We start from the raw sequence: 20,365 nt of genomic DNA, 5'->3' as shown, positions 1-20,365 counted from the left end.
TCCGTGCTGCGAGGCTGGGACACCCTTAGAGGATGTTGGCAATGAGCTTCCAACCCTCCTTGCCTCAGGTTAAAATTCAAAATTTCGCTATTGGTAATAGCAGGTACAATGTCCTACCTATGAGCTCTCTCCTCTCAAATGCTTTAGGAAAAGATAAGGCCCGTCCCTTGCACATGCTTCTGTCTGCGGGCAGACTGCTGGGAAAACCTTCAGTACAGGAATAATTAAAGAGGGAAAAAAAAAAGCGCCAGTGATGGGTGAACACGTTCTTTATTTTATGAAAGGCCAAAACCAACAAAAAGGTAGAAGTTTGACAAGATGCAACAACATGTAGATCTGCTCATCTGAAGACGTTCTAAGCTACTGGAAAATGTGAAATTACTGTTTCGATGGGTGACTTCTACCACTGCTGAGGGAACTGCTGGCTGTTACAGTTCTACAACCACAGAGTAAATCCAGGACCCGCAGAGTGACTGGTCAGTATTTCGGCTGTGTTACTGCCACTGCTGCAGAATGCTAACTCTTCAGAAGATGGCACTTAATTTACGTGTGAACAAATAGTGGCACAAGCCCAGAATAATTATTTTAAAACACTAGTGCAGGACATTGATTGCTAATCACAAGCAAGTTAATAGCCCAACCTCACCTTATTGTGAGAACTTCCTTCAGAGCAGTTTTTTCTGCTTGGGCTCTGGGAACAACGTCTGTTCCTCAAGGCTGAAAATGGATTACAAGTTCCTGCAGGAAAGCACAACACTTCCCAGGGAAACCGCAAATGTCCTGCAGAGAGAGAAGTTGCTAAGGAAGGAGCGGCAAAGCCAGAGTTACGGTAAATTACATTCTCGAGTGCTTGGTGCGGTCAGCTGATGCCAAAGGCAAGTCCGGCAAAGGGATGAGACAAAAGCCGCCCTCGTTCAGGGCCGGCTCTGCTCTGTGGAAGGGCTGTCTGCACGCCGTGGTTGGCAAAAGGCTGGAAACGGTGATCCGAACAGATGAGTCCCTGTCACCAAAGCCTTCACAGGCAGACGGGAAATCCCGGGCAGCGCTCAAGTCCTCAGATCAACTGGGCATTTTGGAGAGGAGCTATGAACACAGTTTGTGCGCAGACCTGCCAGTGCAGGGCCATGCCCAAGAGACAAGGTCAATTAGCCACATGGTTAACCCTGAGGCTCAAGTCTCCCCCTCTACTCATCGCAAGCCCCCTGCAGCACGTGCTATTTGTATACAAAACATCACAGATACCAGCAACCGCTATTGCTACGCGGGGCTGAAAGAGTCGCCTGGCATGGCAGCAATGGGAAGCTGCTGCCATCGGGAAGGGCGCAGCAACCGAGCCGGCGTGCCACTGGCCCAGTCCTTAAATCTTGCGCAACTTCTTGCGCCCGGGGACGTGCCTTACACCGCGGTGTCTGTGCCAGCGAGCCGGTTGCAGCGTGGGGGCTCGGGGTGGAGCAGACGCTCTCCGGGGACAGGAGGTGGTGTGGTAAGACCCCCGGTCCGCTGCAGCTGTGCAGAGGAGGGGGGATGGCACCGTCCCTCCCATACAGCAACGCAGCCACGAGCCCCGGCACCGACTCCTTGCTCTGCTTGGAGCTGTCCCTTTCCCGCGGGAAGGAGCAGTAACTCCTTTATACCAGTGGATGAAAGTCATTAGGCTTGTTTGCTTTAGAAAGGAAAGGCGCAGGAGCCAAGAGTTGTCTCAGCGCACACATTTGCTGTTCAGGGCCGCTGCTCACCCAGACCTGAGCCCACAGTAATGCCCCACCTCAGCAAAACCCAAAGACAGATGAAGGTTTGCACATACTCTGGTTCCTGTCTCGGTGTTCAGGCTGCTACAGAGCAGGTTATTTGCTCTCTCTCATAGGCAGAAGCGCTCCCGTGTTTTCAAAGTACTGGACTTCCCACGTACTCTCCAGATTAGAGGGGGCCGTGGCTGGTGGTGAAGCAGATTGCCGGAGGGAACAGCAAAGCCAGAATTAGCAATTAGCACCCAGGGACCGGCTCTTTCTCCTGCCGAACTCGCGCTTCACGAGCAGCCTGCCTTTTTTCTCCACGCAACGGTGGAAGAGCAGCAGCGAGGGAAACGCTACCGCATCGGCTGAAGGACGCAGAGGGGACAGTGGCTGCCGGGCAGGTCTGCCCGGTGTCACCCCTTGGAGGGGCAGCCAAGCTGCTGAGAAGTGCCAGCGCAGGCAGGTGCAGGCAGCACAGTGGCAACCCTGGCAGGGGAGCCGCCACCGATAACACCGAGCCTTTAGCTTGGGTGTCAGCATCTCTCACAAAACCGGAGCGGTGATCAGAGGTGATCGCAAGGCAAAAAGAGCAGCAGGAGCTGCTCTGCGGGTAAGGACGTCTACACTAATGAAAGAAGAGCTCATTCCACGGGCAGGAAACCAAGTGGTGGCTCAAAGGGGGACTTCTGCCAGACTGGTGCCTTGCTGTGCACGCTGGGAAGCACAAAACTAATTTCCAGCTTCAAAGGACATTCAATTCAGTTGATTGCAAGTGATCGCTAACACCATTCTAAAAACACCAGCTGATGGAAACCTGGATAGGTCTTTTTGAAGGGCACAATGTTATCAGTAACTGCCGCTGGATAAATGCGAAGTGGGTGCCTGCTGCACAGAAGCACCAGGGGAACCGGCTCCGTACAGACTGGAAGTTAAGCACAGAACACGCGTGACCAATGCCCGGGGGTAGTCACTGTGGCAAAGCACCCAGAAATGCTCCCTTTGCTGTGACAGACAACAGTAGTTGCTAATGCACTTTTCATTGCAGGTGCTCAGGAGTTGTTTCCCACTCTTTAAGAAAAAAAAAAAAAAAAAAAAAAAGGCTTTTTTAAACTCCCTTTGGAAGAGTCAGTAAGAAACCACTCCAAAGTGATGCCCTCCTCTTTTCTCAGTAGGATTAGGAGAAATTTATGAAACTGAAGTAACATTAAGAAAAGGGGAAGAGGGAAGAAATGAGACTGAAATAACATTTACTCTCCTTCCAGTTATTTCAGAAGTATTAGGGAAAGCCAGCAGGAAAGTTCAGAAAAAGAACGCTTAGCACAGTCCCTGGTAAAGCCCAGGTGTCAGTGAAAAGAAAGCACACCACACTGGTAGTTAGCAATTCTCATTTACAAAATCAGTTTTCTCTGGGAAAAAAACAAACAAACAAACAAACAACAGAAATCCAGTCGCAACAGATATTTCAATGTCTGACAGTTTAGTCGTTTGTAATCTGAATTTGAACTTCAAGGCTACCCTTTGTTACTGACATGGGGTCCTCCCCATTACACAAATAAACTAATTTCTCACCTTCAATTCCATTTCCTTTACTATTGCATAAAACTCTCATTTTGGAGAGGAAGGCGAAAATACATTTCCATGACTCTAGTTAACCTTTATTGGAACAGTCTTGTTATTAGCAAATCTAGCAGAAACTAAGTGAGTTCCCAAGGAATTCAATCCTTTCCACTGCAGCAGATCTTACCCGCGACGAGCTATAGCTCACAGTAGAGAGCTCTGTGGAAGACTGTGCCGATGAGCAGTTTTCCCTCGTAGACAGATGCCACCGAGCTTCCCTGCAGCACAGAGCCGTTGTCGGCGTAGACACGTGTCACCGCAGGCTCCTCCGAGAGGATGTTCTGGATGCGCAGGACCTGCCGGAGGAGGGGGATACATCTGAAATGGCCGCGGGTAAAAATCCTCCTCGGATGGAGGAAACATCAGTATGTTAACTTAAACAAATTAGACAGGTTGATCAGCTGCTGATAACTGCAACCAAGTGATTCCTGTGACAGGGCCACAAATTCTGCTCCAGTGAAGCATGGTCCATGAAGACTAATTATTTTTTAAGTGGTTGTGCAACAGAGACTCCACCCCAGTAAGTAAGGCAGTCATCTCCAGCACTAGGAATGTGCAGGTTTTTTCCAGCCTAGCAGTTACTCAATATCTTCTTATTTTCAGGCTTTTTCCAGACAGAGTAAACAACTGCCTAGTATTATAAATCTACTGCTATTGAACATGGTAATTTTGAAAAGTGTCTTATGGGGAGCTTCAGACAAGGCTGAAATCAAACACCAACCAGCCACCTGCACTCGCGGCCGCTAGCGTGCTGATGCCAGCACCCCATTGATTTCGGAAGGAAAGCAGAATTACAGTGTCACCTACTGATGAACCACACTTGCACAGATAAATCATTCCAGTGCGAATGTTTCTGGTCATGCTTTGCACTCAATTATTTTTTGTTTGGCAAAGAGGCGCCGGTTCAGTAATTAACACAGTTCATCAAAATCTGATTGTGTGGCCACAGCTGCGCCGAAAGCAGCCTGAGGAGTCCAGAATAACTGAGCTACTGGGTGGAAATTATTCAGTTGTCTCCTAAGGATCTGAATAGGTGTTTGTTAGTGAGTATACGCTGTTCAGGCTTTCCACTTGAGAACAGAAGCTACAAGCTGGAAGCCAGCTTGATCTTTGCTTTCACAAAGGCTGGCCAGGCACTTCTCTATGTAATGCAGGGTTAAGTTACACCGGGGCGATTTGAACAGAGCAACTTTCTGGCACAGACATAGCCAAGAGACCAGTGACGTCTCCCAAAAGGCACCTCAGAGGCAGGCAGATTTTCAGGATCGTTGTAGAACAGCTTCATGCCATTGGGATGACATCCTATCCAGATGTCTCCAGTGTGAGGGTCAATAGACAAGTTATCGACCAGAGTGTCCAGCTGCAGCGTCTATCCAACGCAGAGGAAAAACAAGAAAAAAAGAGAAGTTAAAGCTATCGGGAGTCCTGGAAGCAAGCTATAACATAACCAACAGACGTGTCCAAGACTCTCATCTGACATAACTTAGACTGATTTTATAAGAAATATTTTCTCCCCCGCTGCTGTTTTTCTTTTCCCCCATTATGCCTCATCCCCTCCTCTGTGCTGTGAGAAATCTGCTTGCTGCTCCGAGCTTCTCCCATCAGCTCATTCACACCCACGCTTGCAGGGATTACTTCAGTGCTTTGTGGTCTGACCCACACGGACTGCGGCAGACTTTCCCCGTGGCTCTACAGCACGCCCGAGGATCCCTCTCTGGTTGCTGGTGTGAGGGTGGAAGACCTGAAGCTCTGTAATGGGGCGCATGGCACCTCTGCAAACCCACAGCAGGAGCCAGCCAGACCAGAACTTCACACGTGATCAGGTTGAAGTCTCAAGCATTCATGGGGACTAATCTGTCCAAAATTCACACATGCCTCTTCTACGGAACAGCAGCACCTTACCTTCACATGAGTTAAATTCCAGTTAGCATGTTTTTCCATAACATGGACGTTATGATCAAATACATCTGCAACATAGATGTACCTTCAAAAGAAAGCAGCTCTTAGCAATGTGTATGAGTAAGCAGACACCAAAACCAGCCAGTTCCTCCTCTGCAAGCCCAGCTCTTCCCGTGAGGAATGCCAGGTCACAGTTCTCACACAGCAATAGACATTGCAAGCAGGTCACAGGGCACTGAATTGAAGCCAACCTGCTGAGACGCTAATGTAGCTTCACACCGTGCCAGTTCTTCCATTACGACACTGAAGCAGGCCTTGGACCACGAGATCCACAAATACGCTTTTTTTTTCATTTAAGTTCACCAGTCTACACCACAGGACTGCTTAATTCAGTCATACAGACTTTAAGACTGTAGAGCGTTCCCTGCTTGCAGAAATCCTGCCCCGTTAATCCTTGGAAGCAATATACACAAGCTTCTGTATCGGCTGGTTAAAATGCAGCAACCTTTGATCTTATTGCATATAAACTACCATGCAAAGCAGCAAACACCTCTAATTAAAGACCGAGACACATGACTTCTGTTCTACAAACCCTCCACATCACTTCCATTGTACAGGTAGCACCTTGCCTTAAATGAGCCCATTCAGACACTTGACCATAGAGGTACCGCGTGTACAAATTAGGATTTCAGGATTGTTTTGTGTGATGGAACAAAATCTAAGGCAAGGAGAAACTTACTTTCTGTCAGGTGAAATGTTAATTCCATTGGCTGAATAAAACCCAGCTGCTACTTCTTTAACTTCTTTTGGACTGTAGTAAACAACATTGGACCAAGTTAAACCCAAGAACATCTCCAAGAACATCAAGATGAAGTCGGAGAAGTAGTGGTCATTGGTAGCATAGAAGCTGTCTGGCCCCATAGCTACTATATCATTCACACTAAAAAAAGTAAAAAGAGAAAGGGAGAAAAATAAATAAAAGAATGAAATGAGAGTTATGAAGGAGCATTGTAGGACCGTGCAGAATCCAGCCAGGATGTGGTCATCCCATAGACATAAAGGGTCTGCAATTACAGATGGTACTTCAGATAGACACAAAGTTCTTTACATCCTTTTTACTTCTATTTTCTTTTACATAAGCCAGGACTGGGCAGTGCTGAGACCTGAACAGGACCATAGGGCATCAGCTAGAGATCTGGCTACCTGTCCATAAGACTACAGAAATTTTTCTCTCTTTTGTTTACATTCAACTGAAAACCAGGCAGGAGTTGTGACAACTTTATCTGTCAGGTTCTGTTTATCTTACATTTTGCAGTAGGACAGACCAAGAAAATTGTGTATGTAACAAACAACAAAAAAAAAAAAGAAAAAGCTAGAAGTATGTTTATTTTTGCAGTGGAGCAAATTCAGAATAATAGAATATCTGAAGATTCATATGTGTAATGACCTGAGAGTGGGTTACATGAGAGAAGGAGAAATGGATGCCAAGCTAATTCACTAGCATCAATCACAGTGGCGCTTAAGACCAATTTAGTGATACGACTATTAAAAATCTCATTTACAGAAGAGATTGGAGAAACACAGTTTTTGATTACACAGATAAGTAGTAAATAACAGAAACAGGAAAGCTGGTTAAAGAGAAAATATCTCTTATTAATAATGCCCTAAAACCAAAATCATCCTACTTTGGATTTTACCAAAGCAGCCTCTTATTCTGGGGGAAGACGGTATTTGGCTTCAATACCTTGTCAGAAGTTCGTGACGAAAGGTTTTCAGGTGTACAAGAGAACTGTCATCTTCTACAAATTTAAACAATTCTACTGTGGTCTTCTGATGGGGATGGTTCACAACAAAGAGGTACACGGTGTCATCTTAAAAAAAGAAATGGAAACAGCTGAATTCTCTGCAACAGCCTGTGTGGCTAAGCACCCACAGCTCTGAAGCCGCCTCTAGTACAGAGCGCGTGTCAGGTTTGGTGCATTTGTCTCACAGCTCTTAAGAGGCAGAAGGACAAGCACGAAAGTAATGCAGGATGCCACTGCAACTGGATCCAGATCTCCAGCTGCTCTTGTCCCGGGCTCGCTCTACAGGGAACTGATGTGTAAACTACATTTTTGCTATTTCTACCAAGGGGGAAAGAAATCACGGCTTCATCCTTGTGCCCAAGCCACTGGGGTTTGCAATCTGGCTGCAGTGACTGGTTCCATGAAATAGCCACAGTCAGCTGGGAAGGAGGGCTTGTAGCCCAGCCAGTTTGGGCTCTCTGGTTTATTTACTACATCCCCTGAGAGAGCTGAAGGAGCACCCTTCTCCTGTGCTCTGTGTAAGGCTGCAGTCCTTCTGCCCAGCCCTTCTGATGAGACCCTAAACTAGCCACCACCAACTTCTCCAAAATTAAAGGGTGACTGTATGGGGACGCAGGTCAAGCTGCAGCAATGGCTCTCTTTCTCTTAGTATTCACAGTCTTCTAGTTGCCCTCCTAAAATCCCCGGTGAATGGACAGTGAAAAAGAGAGGAAGGAGAGTACAAAGGATATTTTATTGGTAGTCAGATCCTGCTGTAGGAGAACATAGCTTGGCCACAGAGTTTCAGAGATTTTAGTAATTTACAGAGATTTGATAATTTACTGTTTAGCACAGAAGTCTCCATTCTGGTCACTACCAGTCAGTGAAGCATGTGACTCCTCAAAAACCTTGACCCCAGGGTGAGACAGACGAAAACTGGTAAAATAAACTTTGTGTGGTTTTCAACTCCTCAAACTTTTCCCACGTTTTCTTTCCTTTCAATATATAGGACATCTTTCTGTCTCAGACAGCCTGAGATGATGTGCAAAGGTGTTTGCTTTAGCAGCTGACATTTAGAAAAGAGCCCAACAAAGATAAAAAGCCCCAAAACCTTTTTTCTCTCCCAGCAAGTGCAGGCTATTGGGGGTGCAATGCAAGGACGAAAAGGGATTTCTGTTTGTGCTCTTTAGGCTGAGATTTGCCACCACCTCGCGTTAAAGATCTCTTTACCTCTGTCTACATAGGTGCTGATTCCATGAGGGTTAAACGACGCCATATCAAACCCTCGGCTGATTCTCAGTTCCACTGCTCTGGGATTGTCTTCATTCAAATCCATCAAAAATATTTCACCTGGCTTGTCTGGTGCCAAGCTCTTTATTCCTGGATATTTCAAGCCCTGTAAAATCAAAACATAAGAAAATCATTCCTGGATAAAAGGTAAAGGGAAGCATCACAGGGCTGAAAACGCTGGAGCCTTGTTCGGACTTGCAAGCGCACATCAGGATGTCCCTCTGCTTCAGCCGGCTGTGCCGTGATGGAGGTAGAGGGGACCAGTCGGCTCTGCTCTCCCTGGCAAGTCCTTGATGGCAGTGCAGAGGGAGCAAGCTGCGTGGAGGGCACGGGGAGCCGTGCCCAAGGCACCACTGCCACCCGCTGCAGCCACCACCCGGGTGGGTGCTCTCCGTATGTCAAACCACTCTGCGAACAGCCAGGCTGGGGGGACAAACTGGGAGTACAGCACCACCGACTGCATCCAACGCCATAAAGCCACGGGGAACAGCAGCCGTGCGACAGCTCACCATTTCTGGCATGAATTTTGCAACGTTATCATTCCCTGGGTGTCCCTGGAGCACGTGGATGGAAACATCAGCTTTTGCTTTAGAAAATAATTGCTAGCTATCCTGACTGCAAAAAAAAAGCGTGAAAACCTATGTCCAAAAGGCTATAAAAAAATTGGGAACAACAAAACACACAAAATCTGATTTTTTTTAAAGGCAGGGAATTAACACACCTTCTTAACAAGGGAGAAGTTTGATATATCAAGGAAGCAGCATGAAAGAAATTCAAGGTTACATGGGCAGATAAGCCAGCGCAATAGGATACATGTGTCAGACCCACCACCACCACTTCAGTGCCAAGAAGTGCACTTGCTTAAGCAGAAGGAAACACTGGCTAAGCCAACACAAGTCTGAGCCGTTCCTACGGAGCCAGTCAGCCTTGTAGAAGAAAAGAGCCCAGCCTGCGGTTTTCACCTATGGCTTCTGTAGATAAGGAAGCAGGCAAGCCCCTGCACGGGGAGGAGGTGTGGGCACTTACGGAGCTGATGAAAGCCAGTCCATTGGGAAGTATGTCAATGTCTTCTGAACCAGTTTCTGCAAGACAGAGATAAACAGGGGTTTTCAGATGACATTAAGTATTTCCCATCGAAAAACCTCCTTTTTAGTACAATTCCAGCTCTCATGAATGTCTCTTTCTGATATGGCTGCACAAGCAACAAAGTTAGCGGAAAAGTTCTCATTGCATTAAAAGTGGTAGCAGAAGGCAGCAGCATACCAGCTTAGGAAAGAGTACTGGGGTTCACCTCTTTCTGGGGGCTTAGGGGTGCCCCGCGGTGGCCGGGCAGTCTCCTGCCCAGCTCTGTGTGCCCTGGGGTAGCACGGAATGAATCACCCACTTTTGACGCTAATGTTCTGCAGCAAGCAATTAGCGCAGACCATGAGGTTTTCAGGGCAGGGCTGTATCCATCACTCAGCCCACGCCTGGATAAGGCAGCTCTGGGAATTGCGCACACCAATTCTCCTAGTCGAGCTGAGACACTTCGCTAAGATGGATTGCCAAATATTTAGTTAAAGCTCTCAAGTGACAGAGAACCTACTATATCTTTAACAGCTAAGGGCTTTAATAGTTAGACCACACTTTTAACTGCAGGTAATCATTTCCAATATTGCCAGTTCCTGTAGTTCCTGTACTATTTTTCCCTGCTAGGAAAATAAAATAAAATAAAATAAAATAAAATAAAATAAAAGCCCTTTAGAAAGAATACTACAGCAATTTTAGGCTTTGATCAAGCACTCTCCATAGAGCTTTTAGTACGATGCTGAAGCACGTTTGCCATCCCAAATTTTCACCACTCCCCTGGGAAGCCTCCCCTCTCTTCTCCAAGTCAGCAGCACAAACAGCATTCCCCACAAGCCACTTTCCAGACAGTGGCTGGATTAAGCTACCAGGAAGCATTTGCGTGAAGGAGAAAATTCTTCTGCAGGTTTTCTTTAACATAGCCACCAACACAAAGGTTTTCCACCCGGCTTGTCCCATCTCTCCGTACCCTTTCCTGCTTGGCCATCGACTACCCGTGTGACCCTACATGGGTCACACCGTCCCTGGCACCTTGGCACCTCCTCCTGAGGAAGGACCTGCAAATGCCAGCTGGGTTTATTGTTTGCTTTTATGTAACTCCTATTTATCCCGCCATTAATTTGGCTGGACTGTAATTTATCCTGGGGCCACCAAACAAACCTTGTGGGGAGGAACCAGATCTGCGAGTGGCATGACTTCTCCCAGAGGGACAGGGGACAGGGGACAGGGACAGGGCCAGCCCCTCCTCAGCCCCAGCAAGCCCCTGCTCCACCCCTGCCTTCTGAAAAGCAAAAGGTCTGAAGATACATTTTGGAGGGACCCAGCCCCGTTATCCCACCTCCTGGTTTTGCTTCTGAATTTCAGCTGGACTCAGGCGGGAGGCAGACATCTGCACTGATGTTCCCAGAGACATTTACAGCCTTACTAAAATTTATTAAATTTAGCATTTACTAAAATTTTGAATTTGGGGTTTTTTCAGCTCAGCTCACGCCCTGGTTTAAGCAACAAGCTCCCTTTTTTTGCCCCAGCTTTTGGTCTTTCCAAGTCTGGGTTCATTTATAAGATTGGGTTAGCAGCAATTCCCCACTTCCTGGGATTGCTGCAAAGAAAGCAACATAAATAAATGCTGAGAGGCTCAATTACCATGGTGATGTGAGCTGGACAGACAGCTTTTACTGGCAGAGCATGCTGGTGAGTGAATAAACAGAGATATAATCATTTATCGCTACTGAATGAGTGAGGCTGCCAAGCAGAAAGATGAGCAGGCTAATTGGGAGCCGATAATTAAAAAGTACAAGTTTCTGGTGGAAGGAGCATAACAAAAGCCCTGCACCCAAATACTTCAAAAGAAACTGCCCAGCAAAGCACATTTTGGCCACTTCTCAGCCAGGTCCTGGTTTGCGTGGAAGAGAGCGAGCGCAGTCGGAAGAGGAGCGAAATGCCGACACAGCATGATCTGGCTGAGCCGGCACTGCCGAGGCAGCAAGGAGGGGATGGAGACACACAGCCGGCTGCAGGGAAGCTCCTGGGCTCTTCTGCAGGCCCCATTTTGGGAAGGTTCTGGGCTATTGTCGCAGGTGCCCTATGGGACAGGAGTGTTAGCAGCTGATTTATTAGGTGTCAGTTACCTCCACTGTATTGCTTAATTGTATCACTGAGCCCAGCTTGTCTGTGGGATTATCTGAATAGGTAGCATTCTAAAAAACATTAAAGATACCGAGAAAAATTACTGCCTACCCTAGAAATGTTATTCTTTTTTAATTTATTTTATCTTAGTATGATGTATTCTGCAAGTGCATCTAACAAAAAACCCACCTGGATTTCATGTCCAAGATTCAAGTATTTCTAGCAATTTCTGTAGTACCTTCTTGAACTTTAGAAATTAGTTCAGCACATGTGGTTAGTTTATTATAAACCAGTAACACGAGTAGACACTCATGTAATTCAGAAGATACTGTTTCTTCTACAACTATAGCCTTTTCTACATATCTGTGAATGAGGTTTAAGACAAGCTGCAGGTTTTTTATTGGTTTGTTCAATGTTTGTGCTTACATTGCACAATATTTGAAAAACAGACTAGATCAAGGTCTTAAAAAAAAGAGAGAGACACAAAGGATGTAATTGTGCAGAAAGAAAAGGGTCCACTAGAGAATTGTTCCATTTACTCTGGGTTTGCTTCCTTTACTATGGATGCATTGCTTTTAACATAATTACAATAAACTGTACCAGATGCCTGTTCTTCCAATGGACAGAATGAATAGTTTAAGATAATTTTGTTCTGAGCTGATCCAGCTCATTACCTGTGTCCCATTTAAGAGGCCAGAAGGACTATTTTAAATATTAAAATAAAGACAGACTGTTTATTCAGCTTTCTCACAGCATTTTAAAGGAAGAAGGCCTGGGAGGACCAAGATGTCAATGTAGAAAGATATCCTTACACAAAGTCACCCACAGGAGCACCTTCACAGATCTGAGTACAGCAAAAGCCCTGGTTTGAATAGTGCTACGTAGGCAGCATCTAGAAGTTAGAGCTGCCTGAGTAATAAAACTGCCCCCCCCAGTCATATTAAATGAATTTTGGAAGATGTTTGCAGGAACATACCAACTTTTAAATTTGCACCAATCCTTTGTTATTTCTACTCCTGCCACATCAGACCTGCTGAGTTAGGTTTTGGCCATTTAATTTTTCTAAAGAGCAGCAAAAGGCAGAGCGAAGCCAAGGCAAGGTGCAGAGCTCCATGTGAAGGGACGGTGTTACAGGAGCCCAGCGACAAGCAGAAACGAAGCTCTGTAAATTGATCTGCTGCCACCTCCGAGCAGAGCCAGGTTCGCAGAATTCACCTAATCTCCACGTAAATGTCAGGCACCAAAAATGTGATATTGTTTGGAAATTAAACACAACTGTGTTTAGGATTTCCTGCTTTCCTTTTTTTTCCTCAACAGAGCAATCATGTTGCAAGAAGTCCTGCAAAGATTGCAATAGTGATATGCTTAAAAGAATTACTCAGAAATGATTTTAATACGAATCATCATCGAGCAAGCATTATTCAGAGTAAATTACAGCGCAATCTAGAAGACCTGGAAAGTTTTTTCAAATGCAATTTCTTCTGCATGTAACCCCAGGCAAAGGAACTCTGCACACACTCATTCATGACAGTAATTGGACTTTACAAAGATGTTTGATTCCTGACACAAGGACAAAGCAGGACTTATGAAATCAACACAGTGACTCAGCAAGCTCAAATGCAAGGGTCTTAAAGCTCATCCAATGACTTTTTACACATGCAAAATCCAGGCAAATTCCAAGAGAATTCAAGACATTTCTGAAAATACTAAGGAGGAAAAAACCCCAGCCATTAAGCCTTTATTAAGTTTAAAAATTATAATTTGGGGGAAAGGGAGACACAAAAAAGTGATCAATTTTAAAGCTATTCATTTTATACTCTGGTTATCTTTAAGGGAGAGAAAAAACCAAGACAGAAACATTGCTGTGTGCTAAACACATGACCTCAAGTGCAAAGTCAACATTTCAGCCGCTCTGTTCAACCTCTTCGCAAACCAGACTAAGATGACAAATATGACCCCTGGCTCTTTGAAACCACACAGCTGAATTGTGCAACTGCCCCGAGCTCCTGCCTGCCAGTTCGCTCGGCGCGGTACCAGCCCACTCCTAAATCTCCAGAAAACGAGGTGCTAAGGCAGGCTGTCCTGGCTGGCATTTCGCAGGTGGGCTGCCCTCAGCCACTCCTTCACCACATGCCTGTGGTCTTCTCCCAAGGCTTCCACCCTTGCAACACCTCCACCTGCAGGTACCTGCCTGAAGACCCAGCACACCCTCATCTAAAAGCCAAACAATTTCCTAAGAAGTGGCTTAGCAAAGGAGAAGTGTTTACAAGGTACTCAATTTCAAGAAAAGGAGCAGAAACACTAAATAGCAGAGGCAAAAAGTATTACAAGAAACTAGCTAGTTTTTCCGTGTAATTTTCTTCCTGCAGTTTCTCCCTACCTCAGAGTCCAAGTAACAAACGAAAGTCAAATTAGCACTTTGCTTTCAGGATCAGGCTTGGAAGCGGGCTTTAAGAAGCAATTGCAAAACAAGGCTGGACAAAAGCAATGCACTCAGTTATTTTGAACACGTACCGATCCCTTTAATGAGCCGGCAGTTCGGAAGGGTTACTGAGGCTATTTCCCGTGAAGCATTGAGTCTGTTCCTGCAAGAGGCAAGAGCAGGGTTAACAGCACACAGCCAGTTTTAAAACAGGTAACATTCCTAGCGTAGCTTTATCTTATTTTTATTGTCTGCCATATCGCAGCAACAAATCAGCTGTAAAATACTGAATAAGCAAAACCCAGAACTGACAACAGCAATTGCTCCAAATCACTGCGATGGTTACACACGGCCAGGGATTAAGTGATTCTCCTGCACCGAATAACTTCAGGAACTTGACTTTGTTCATGAGCTTCAGGAACAAGCTTTTATGACCCACCACAGCTCAAATGATAAAATAACGCAGCCACACTTTCTTCAGTAAAAGCTGGTTTCAGCCACCTAAATATAGTAGCACCCCACAGTTAGGACCAGCATTTCAGATGAGGAGAGGGTGACCTTCTACACCAACCCACTGGCTATTTTTGGTGACCAGGCCACCAGTGGTTGCACTTTCTTCATTTCTTAGTCCACATTCAAAGGCAGCGGTAGTGTCGTTGCAAGGCAGGACCACCCTTTTCCCAACAACAGGCAGGACTTGGTAGTACCATTATCAGCAATTACCCTGTCCCTTCCTCTTCTCTCCTGGCACCCACCAAGAGCATTATCCTTCAGCAGTGCTTATTTCATTCCTGAATGCTCACAAAATTCAATCTCTGGCTCCTGCTTTACTGGACAAGTAGATAGAGACAGGTACTACACATGAGTTCCTATTTCTCCATCTCCTCCATTCCAAGTTGTCTACAAATCTTTATGAAAGGCACCTCACTAGCAGGACTGCTGTGTTTGACCATGCTGATCCGCAGTGCCATAAGAAAATCTTTTGTGATTATATGTAAATATGTTGAGCTAGTGTACTAGAATATTTCTTCCTTTCTTTTTCTCCCCAAAGAAAGCATTTGAACTAACGTAGTTACTCCTTTGCATGCCTATCATACACACATGTTGAGGCTGTGCTTGCTCCAACCACAGGAAATTCTGAATGCAAAGACCCCATAGCAAAACCTAGCCATGTTTGTGTTATAGTTTCAGGCATAAACATAAATTAAACAGCAGTATCAGTCTGTGGTATGAAAAATATGTGATATAGCTGAGCACCGTATGGTATGTCAGTCCTGCATTTTTTAAAATCATGTAATTATGAATTGTAAATTGCTTCAGTGCCGTATCATTGACACGGGTTGTTAACATAAGGCCAGAAAAAAAGAAGAAAAGGGGTAAAAAGCCCAGAGGACAGCAAGGGAAAGGAGCCAAGTTAAACTCTCCCAAGCCCTCTCCCTCAGCTCAGGAGTCCTGACAGAGAACTACACTGGCTTCCAGCCCACATGCAGCACAGGACGGGTATCAGCTCGCCCCTCGCCCTGCAGCATCCCTGCACAGCCGAACCCACCGGACCCCCAGGGCGGCTCAGGGCGATCATGCCCAGAATTTGCACTGCTGCCTGCTTGGGGCTTTTCCCTTTCCTAGTTGCATCAGCTTTTCCTGGGCAGACTGCAAGCCACCCAGCACCAAAAGCACAGCAGGAACTCAGCCAGCAGCCAACGAGAGATGATGATATCCCGACAGCATTCCCAGGGAAACACTTCATGGGCTGGAATGAGAGTAATTCAAAAGGACGCTGGTCACAAGCCTGCAGCATATATAGAGGCTTTTCCAAAACGTGTCAGTTTATCTAGCTCAGCCAGCCTTAGCTACTAAGCCAGATGGCCTAGATAACTAACGGGCCATACTAAAAAACACAGACCTGCAACTAAAAACACAGGGATGCAACTTCAAAAAAAGCAGGAATTTTGCTACTTGGTGCAACCCCAGGGCACGGCACCTTTTCCCACCTGGTCCCTCTTTCCAGTTTCAGTCCTCTACCCGCTGTCCCACTTTGTGGGGCAGAGACCACTAGCATTCCCTTTCCTTCAGCAGCAACCTGTTGCATATTCAAAGACTTTCCTCTTTCAGTTTTCCTCTTCTTTAGACTAACCAGTCCTGGATCTTTGGTTTGGTTTTTGTGGTTTTTTTTTTTTTTCCTGACAGGACTAAAAATCACCTCTTATTTTTGGTTTTGCTCTCAATTCTTTTCAAACTGTCAGCATCCTTCTGGAAGCACATTGCTGTTGTGAACGTAGTATGCAAGCTGAGCACTCTATCAGTACAGAGTGCTACGAAATGGTAACATTTTGTGTGTGTATATAAATATATATATATATGAACAATAATATCATATGCATATTGTTCTGAGGAAAACAGTAACATAGTATAATTCACATTCAATTTTTACAAATTAGCTCAGACCTTCCTCAGAGAAGAATTAGCAATTTAAAATGTCAGTAGGGGGACCGGTGTAATTTCAGTTGGTAACACCCAAGAACTTCACCTGTTTTCTGCTGCACAAGCCCTATTCAAGCCCATTTGGTAGCTATTGACAGTGTGATAGAAGCATAAACAAACCTGACTGAAGAAGAATTATGTTTGTGAGAGATGTGCAATAATTCTTCAAGCCTTTCTCTTTTAAGCATTTCATGGATTCTTATGTCATACTATCTAGACACAAACTCAGAAGGAACAGCAAAAAGTATTTGCCGGATTCCTGCCTTCTGGGTGGGGGATGGGTAACAGAGAGGCCTGGCAAGAGTTACTAAATGATTTTAGAGTACTTTGTTATCTGAAGTTGTGTGTTTTCAAACTCTGGAACCGTCTTAAGACTGCTGCTATGCTGCAGTTTGCTGAAAACACAGCACACAGGAAAAACCCACAGAGAGCTACAGAGGCAGAGGGGGATCCTGTTTCTATCAGGAGATTCTGCTTTACCGGATTCCCAATATTGCATTTATTCATTCGATTTGGAGGGGACGTGGGGTCCGCTGCTCTTCGCAGTGCTTTGAAACAGCTCACCTCACTACAGCCCGGGAGCATTTTCCAGTGCTGCCATCCCAGGTTGTGCAACTCCAGGGCAGGAAGGTCCTGTTACCACCATGGTTATCACCAATGCTTGCAGTGGATTTACTGCAACGTGCAAACGCCAGCTATGCGAAGTATCTGGGTCCAGGGAGTACAGCCCTCCTTCTTTAATTAGCTACAATTACTATCTACCCAAAGATCAATTCGCTGGATGTCGTTGCTTTGAAGTCAGGCATTTGGAGTCCTTGCGGACATGAGCAAAATTATAATGACGTAGCTGCCTTGCAACACAGTAATTCAGCATTGCTTTTCTGGCCTGAAACAACCAGTTACGTGTTTAGTAGCTTTCGGGACAGAAGCTGCCGTAACACCCAGCGTTCGCATTCACACTGCATGATATGAGGTGCATGATAGGGAGCATGATACGTCCGGGTGTTTTAGCTCACAGCCGGTGAGGTCCCAGCTTCTGATCACATAAGTCCGTGCTCCTTCAGAGGAAACCTTATGTACACAAGGGCTGTTGTTATCCAGAGGTCAGCTTCGGTAGAAAATAACGCAAGTTTCTGGCAATCCGATTTCCACTTACTGTTCGGCAGGCCGGCGGGGGGAGATGAGGTAAATTCGCAGATATCGGGTTTGGCATATCCCCGTTAACTGTAGCCTCTGCAAAGCCAGGGGCACCAGACCCCTGCCCCGGGGCACCCTGTCCCTTTGGCCCCCCTTGGCCCCAGCATCTTCTTCCTGGGGAGGATTTCACATCCCCCTTAGTGCAAACGGCATTTCCGCCGGACAAACGCTCCTGAAGTTAGTTTGTGCCTGACGGAGCATTAGAAGGGCACCGATGAGCAAGCCAGTGCCTAGTTTTTCTCTGGGGGTGCCCGGTTCCCTCGATAACGATGACGGTGGCAGTGATGGTGATGCCGACGGTGCCGCCGATTAACCCTTCCCCTTCGGCCGCAGCCGTGCCCGCGCAAGGGCGGCTATTCGCCGAACCTGCGTCCCCGCAAAGCAGCTGGAGTGCCCCCACGCTCGGAGCGCCGAGGCCCGCCCCCGCCGCCCCCTGCCCGGCTCGGCCCCGCGGCGGCCACCGGCTGCCGTCCCCCACCCGCGGGGTGGGCTCAGCCCCATCCCGCACCGCCGGCACCGGGGCCCGCAGCCCCGACATCCCGCGGCCCATCCCGCCGCGGGGTGCCCGGTATCCCCCGGCTGCCCCCCCCCCTCCCCCTCCCCGGGATCCCCCGGACGGCTCCGCGCCCCCCGCCCCGCCCCGCCCCGCGCCCCGTCCGGCGGCCCCGCACGGCCCGCGGTGGCGGGGCGGCTCACCGAAAGGCCATCAGCCGCTCCGCCGCCAAGGCTGCCGCTATCCCGACGAGAGCCACCGCCAGCAGCTTCCCCATCGCCGCTCTCCGCGCCGCGCTCCCCGCTCCCGGCTCCGCCGCCTCCCGTCCCGTCCCGTCCCGTCCCGCCCCGCCCCGGGCCGCCCCCGGGCCACGGCGGTGCACGCACCGCCGGCAGCTCCCCCCCTACCCCCACCCCGCTCCCCTCCGCCCCCAGCGGAGCGGAGCGGCCCGGCCCGCCCCCACCGACGGCGGAGAACGGGTGGGCGACCCCGCCAAGGCGGCTCCGTCAGGCCGCTGCCCCCGCCAGCAAGTTGCGGGGCCGGGGCCGGGGCCGGGGCCGGGGCCGGGGCCGGGGCGGGGGGGAGACCGGCTGAAGAAGGAGGCAGAGCTGGTGCCGCTCTGCAGGCTCCCGTGTTACCGCACCCGCGTGAAAGGCAGGTGGACTACGTTCCAGGCTCTGTTATTAAAAAAATTACGGGCTGTGTAAAAACACGCGTGTTTGTTAGACAAAGACTGCGTGATGCAGAATGTACAAGTACTCCACGTACATCTCCATGCTGAGATACACGTGCTGATAGGTGTGCGCTAATAACCAAAGTTCCCCCCCCCCCCCCAAATGATGCTTGCTCTCACTGCCACGCTCCCACCAACAGCTTTCCTCTCTGTGCGGGAGAAGGGCTACAGAACCCCTCTGCAGGGCTCCAGGGCTCCTCCATCCACCAATCTGCTTTTGCATCAGCTGCAGCATTGGCCTCCCTGTGCTTTCTGCTTTTTGGGGGAACATGCTTTGGCAGGTCGATGCCCTCCCTCAGCAGTTATCTTTCCTTTTTCTGCACAGTGATTGTCCTCACCTGCAAGGCTTACATTCCTTTCCATTTTTCTGAAAGGCTGAAAAATCAACTTGGGAGAAGAGACCCATCCCCAACTTGCTACATCTTCCTTTCAGGTAGTAGTAGACAGCAATAAGGTCTCCCCTCAGCCTCCTTTTCTCTGGGCTAAACAGCCCCAGTTCCCTCAGCCGCTCCTCATAAGACTTGTGCTCCAGGCCCCTCACCAACCTGGTTCCCCTTCTCTGGACGCGCTCCAGCACCTCAATGTCTTTCCTGTAATGAGGGGCCCAAAACTGAACACAGCACTCGAGGTGCGGCCTCACCAGTGCCCAGTACAGGGGGACACTCACCTCCCTGCTCCTGCTGGCCACACTATTTCTGATACAGGCCAGGATGCTGTTGGCCTTCTTGGCCACCTGGGCACACTGCTGGCTCATATTCAGCCGGCTGTCGACCAACACCCCCAGGTCTTTCTCTGCCAGGCAGCTTTCCAGCCACTCTTCCCCAAGCCTGTAGCGCTGCATGGGGTTGTTGTGACCCAAGTGCAGGACCCGGCACTTGGCCTTGTTGAACCTCGTACAATTGGCCTTGTCCCATCGATCTAGCCTGTCCAGATCCCTCTGTAGAGCCTTCCTACCCTCGAATAGATCAACTCTCCCTCCCAACTTGGCATCGTCTGTGAACTTGCTGAGGGTGCACTCAATCTCCTCATCCAGATCATTGATAAAGATATTAAACAGAACCGGCCCCAATACTGAGCCCTGGGGACCACTTGTGACCTGCCACCAAATGGATTTAACTGCATTCACCACAACCCTTTGGGCTCATCCAGCGAGCCAGTTTTTCACCCAGCAAAGAGTACACTTTAATATTTTAACCAGTAAAGTGTTGGGTGATCTGGGTTATTTGTTGGACCAGGCACCAGAAGCGTAGCGTTCAATATGCTAGCTGAATGTTCATTGTCATCATGACATAGGACTGATTTGTTTCTGGATATCTAGAGCAGCCATCCTGTCTTACCTTGGCATTTATGGATCTGAGGCACTGTTTTAAAGTTATTGGCTAATTTGGGTCCCTCTTGTGTTTTCTGGTGATAGAAAATCTAGTGATAGATTCCTTACCTTGGAGGAGATCCATTGCTGAGGATGCTGAGAAGTGGTAAATGTTTGCCTAGACCAGAGGTAGGAGCTTGGTTCTTGTCAGGTCA

General features: G+C 47.8%; 1 protein-coding gene across 2 annotated transcripts; it reads right to left on the bottom strand.

The window, feature by feature from the left end:
* Positions 1-3,101: 3,101 nt before the first annotated feature.
* On the bottom strand, positions 3,102-18,432 carry LOC126037912 (serum paraoxonase/arylesterase 2). 2 transcript variants are annotated; one of them, XM_049798846.1, is made up of 9 exons: positions 18,312-18,432; positions 14,030-14,100; positions 9,350-9,405; positions 8,264-8,429; positions 6,994-7,120; positions 5,989-6,189; positions 5,253-5,334; positions 4,591-4,719; positions 3,102-3,646 (listed from the first exon to the last, which is right to left on the bottom strand). In XM_049798846.1, exons 1-9 carry the CDS (start codon positions 18,383-18,385, stop codon positions 3,488-3,490), a joined length of 1,065 nt encoding a protein of 354 aa, XP_049654803.1. In that variant the 5' UTR covers positions 18,386-18,432; the 3' UTR covers positions 3,102-3,487. The 2 variants fall into 2 exon arrangements, with proteins under 2 accessions (XP_049654803.1, XP_049654804.1); XM_049798847.1 differs by lacking the exon at positions 18,312-18,432 and adding an exon at positions 15,450-15,548.
* Positions 18,433-20,365: the final 1,933 nt, after the last annotated feature.

The sequence above is a fragment of the Accipiter gentilis genome, chromosome 4 (assembly GCF_929443795.1).
Source record: "Accipiter gentilis chromosome 4, bAccGen1.1, whole genome shotgun sequence".
Taxonomy (NCBI): Eukaryota; Metazoa; Chordata; class Aves; order Accipitriformes; family Accipitridae; genus Astur; species Astur gentilis.
The sequence above is the reverse complement of the archived record's forward strand: the minus strand, read 5'-3'. Positions and strand labels throughout refer to the sequence as shown.

Excerpts from the sequence above, each read along its gene's own strand:
- LOC126037912 (XM_049798846.1), bottom strand. The coding sequence starts at position 18,385 with ATGGGGAAGCTGCTGGCGGTGGCTCTCGTCGGGATAGCGGCAGCCTTG. Across the intron at positions 8,430-9,349 it reads GACTGGCTTTCATCAGCTCC|GGCTTGAAATATCCAGGAAT; the intron begins GTAAGTGCCCAC and ends TTGATTTTACAG. Across the intron at positions 5,335-5,988 it reads AACATTTCACCTGACAGAAA|GTACATCTATGTTGCAGATG; the intron begins GTAAGTTTCTCC and ends TTTCTTTTGAAG.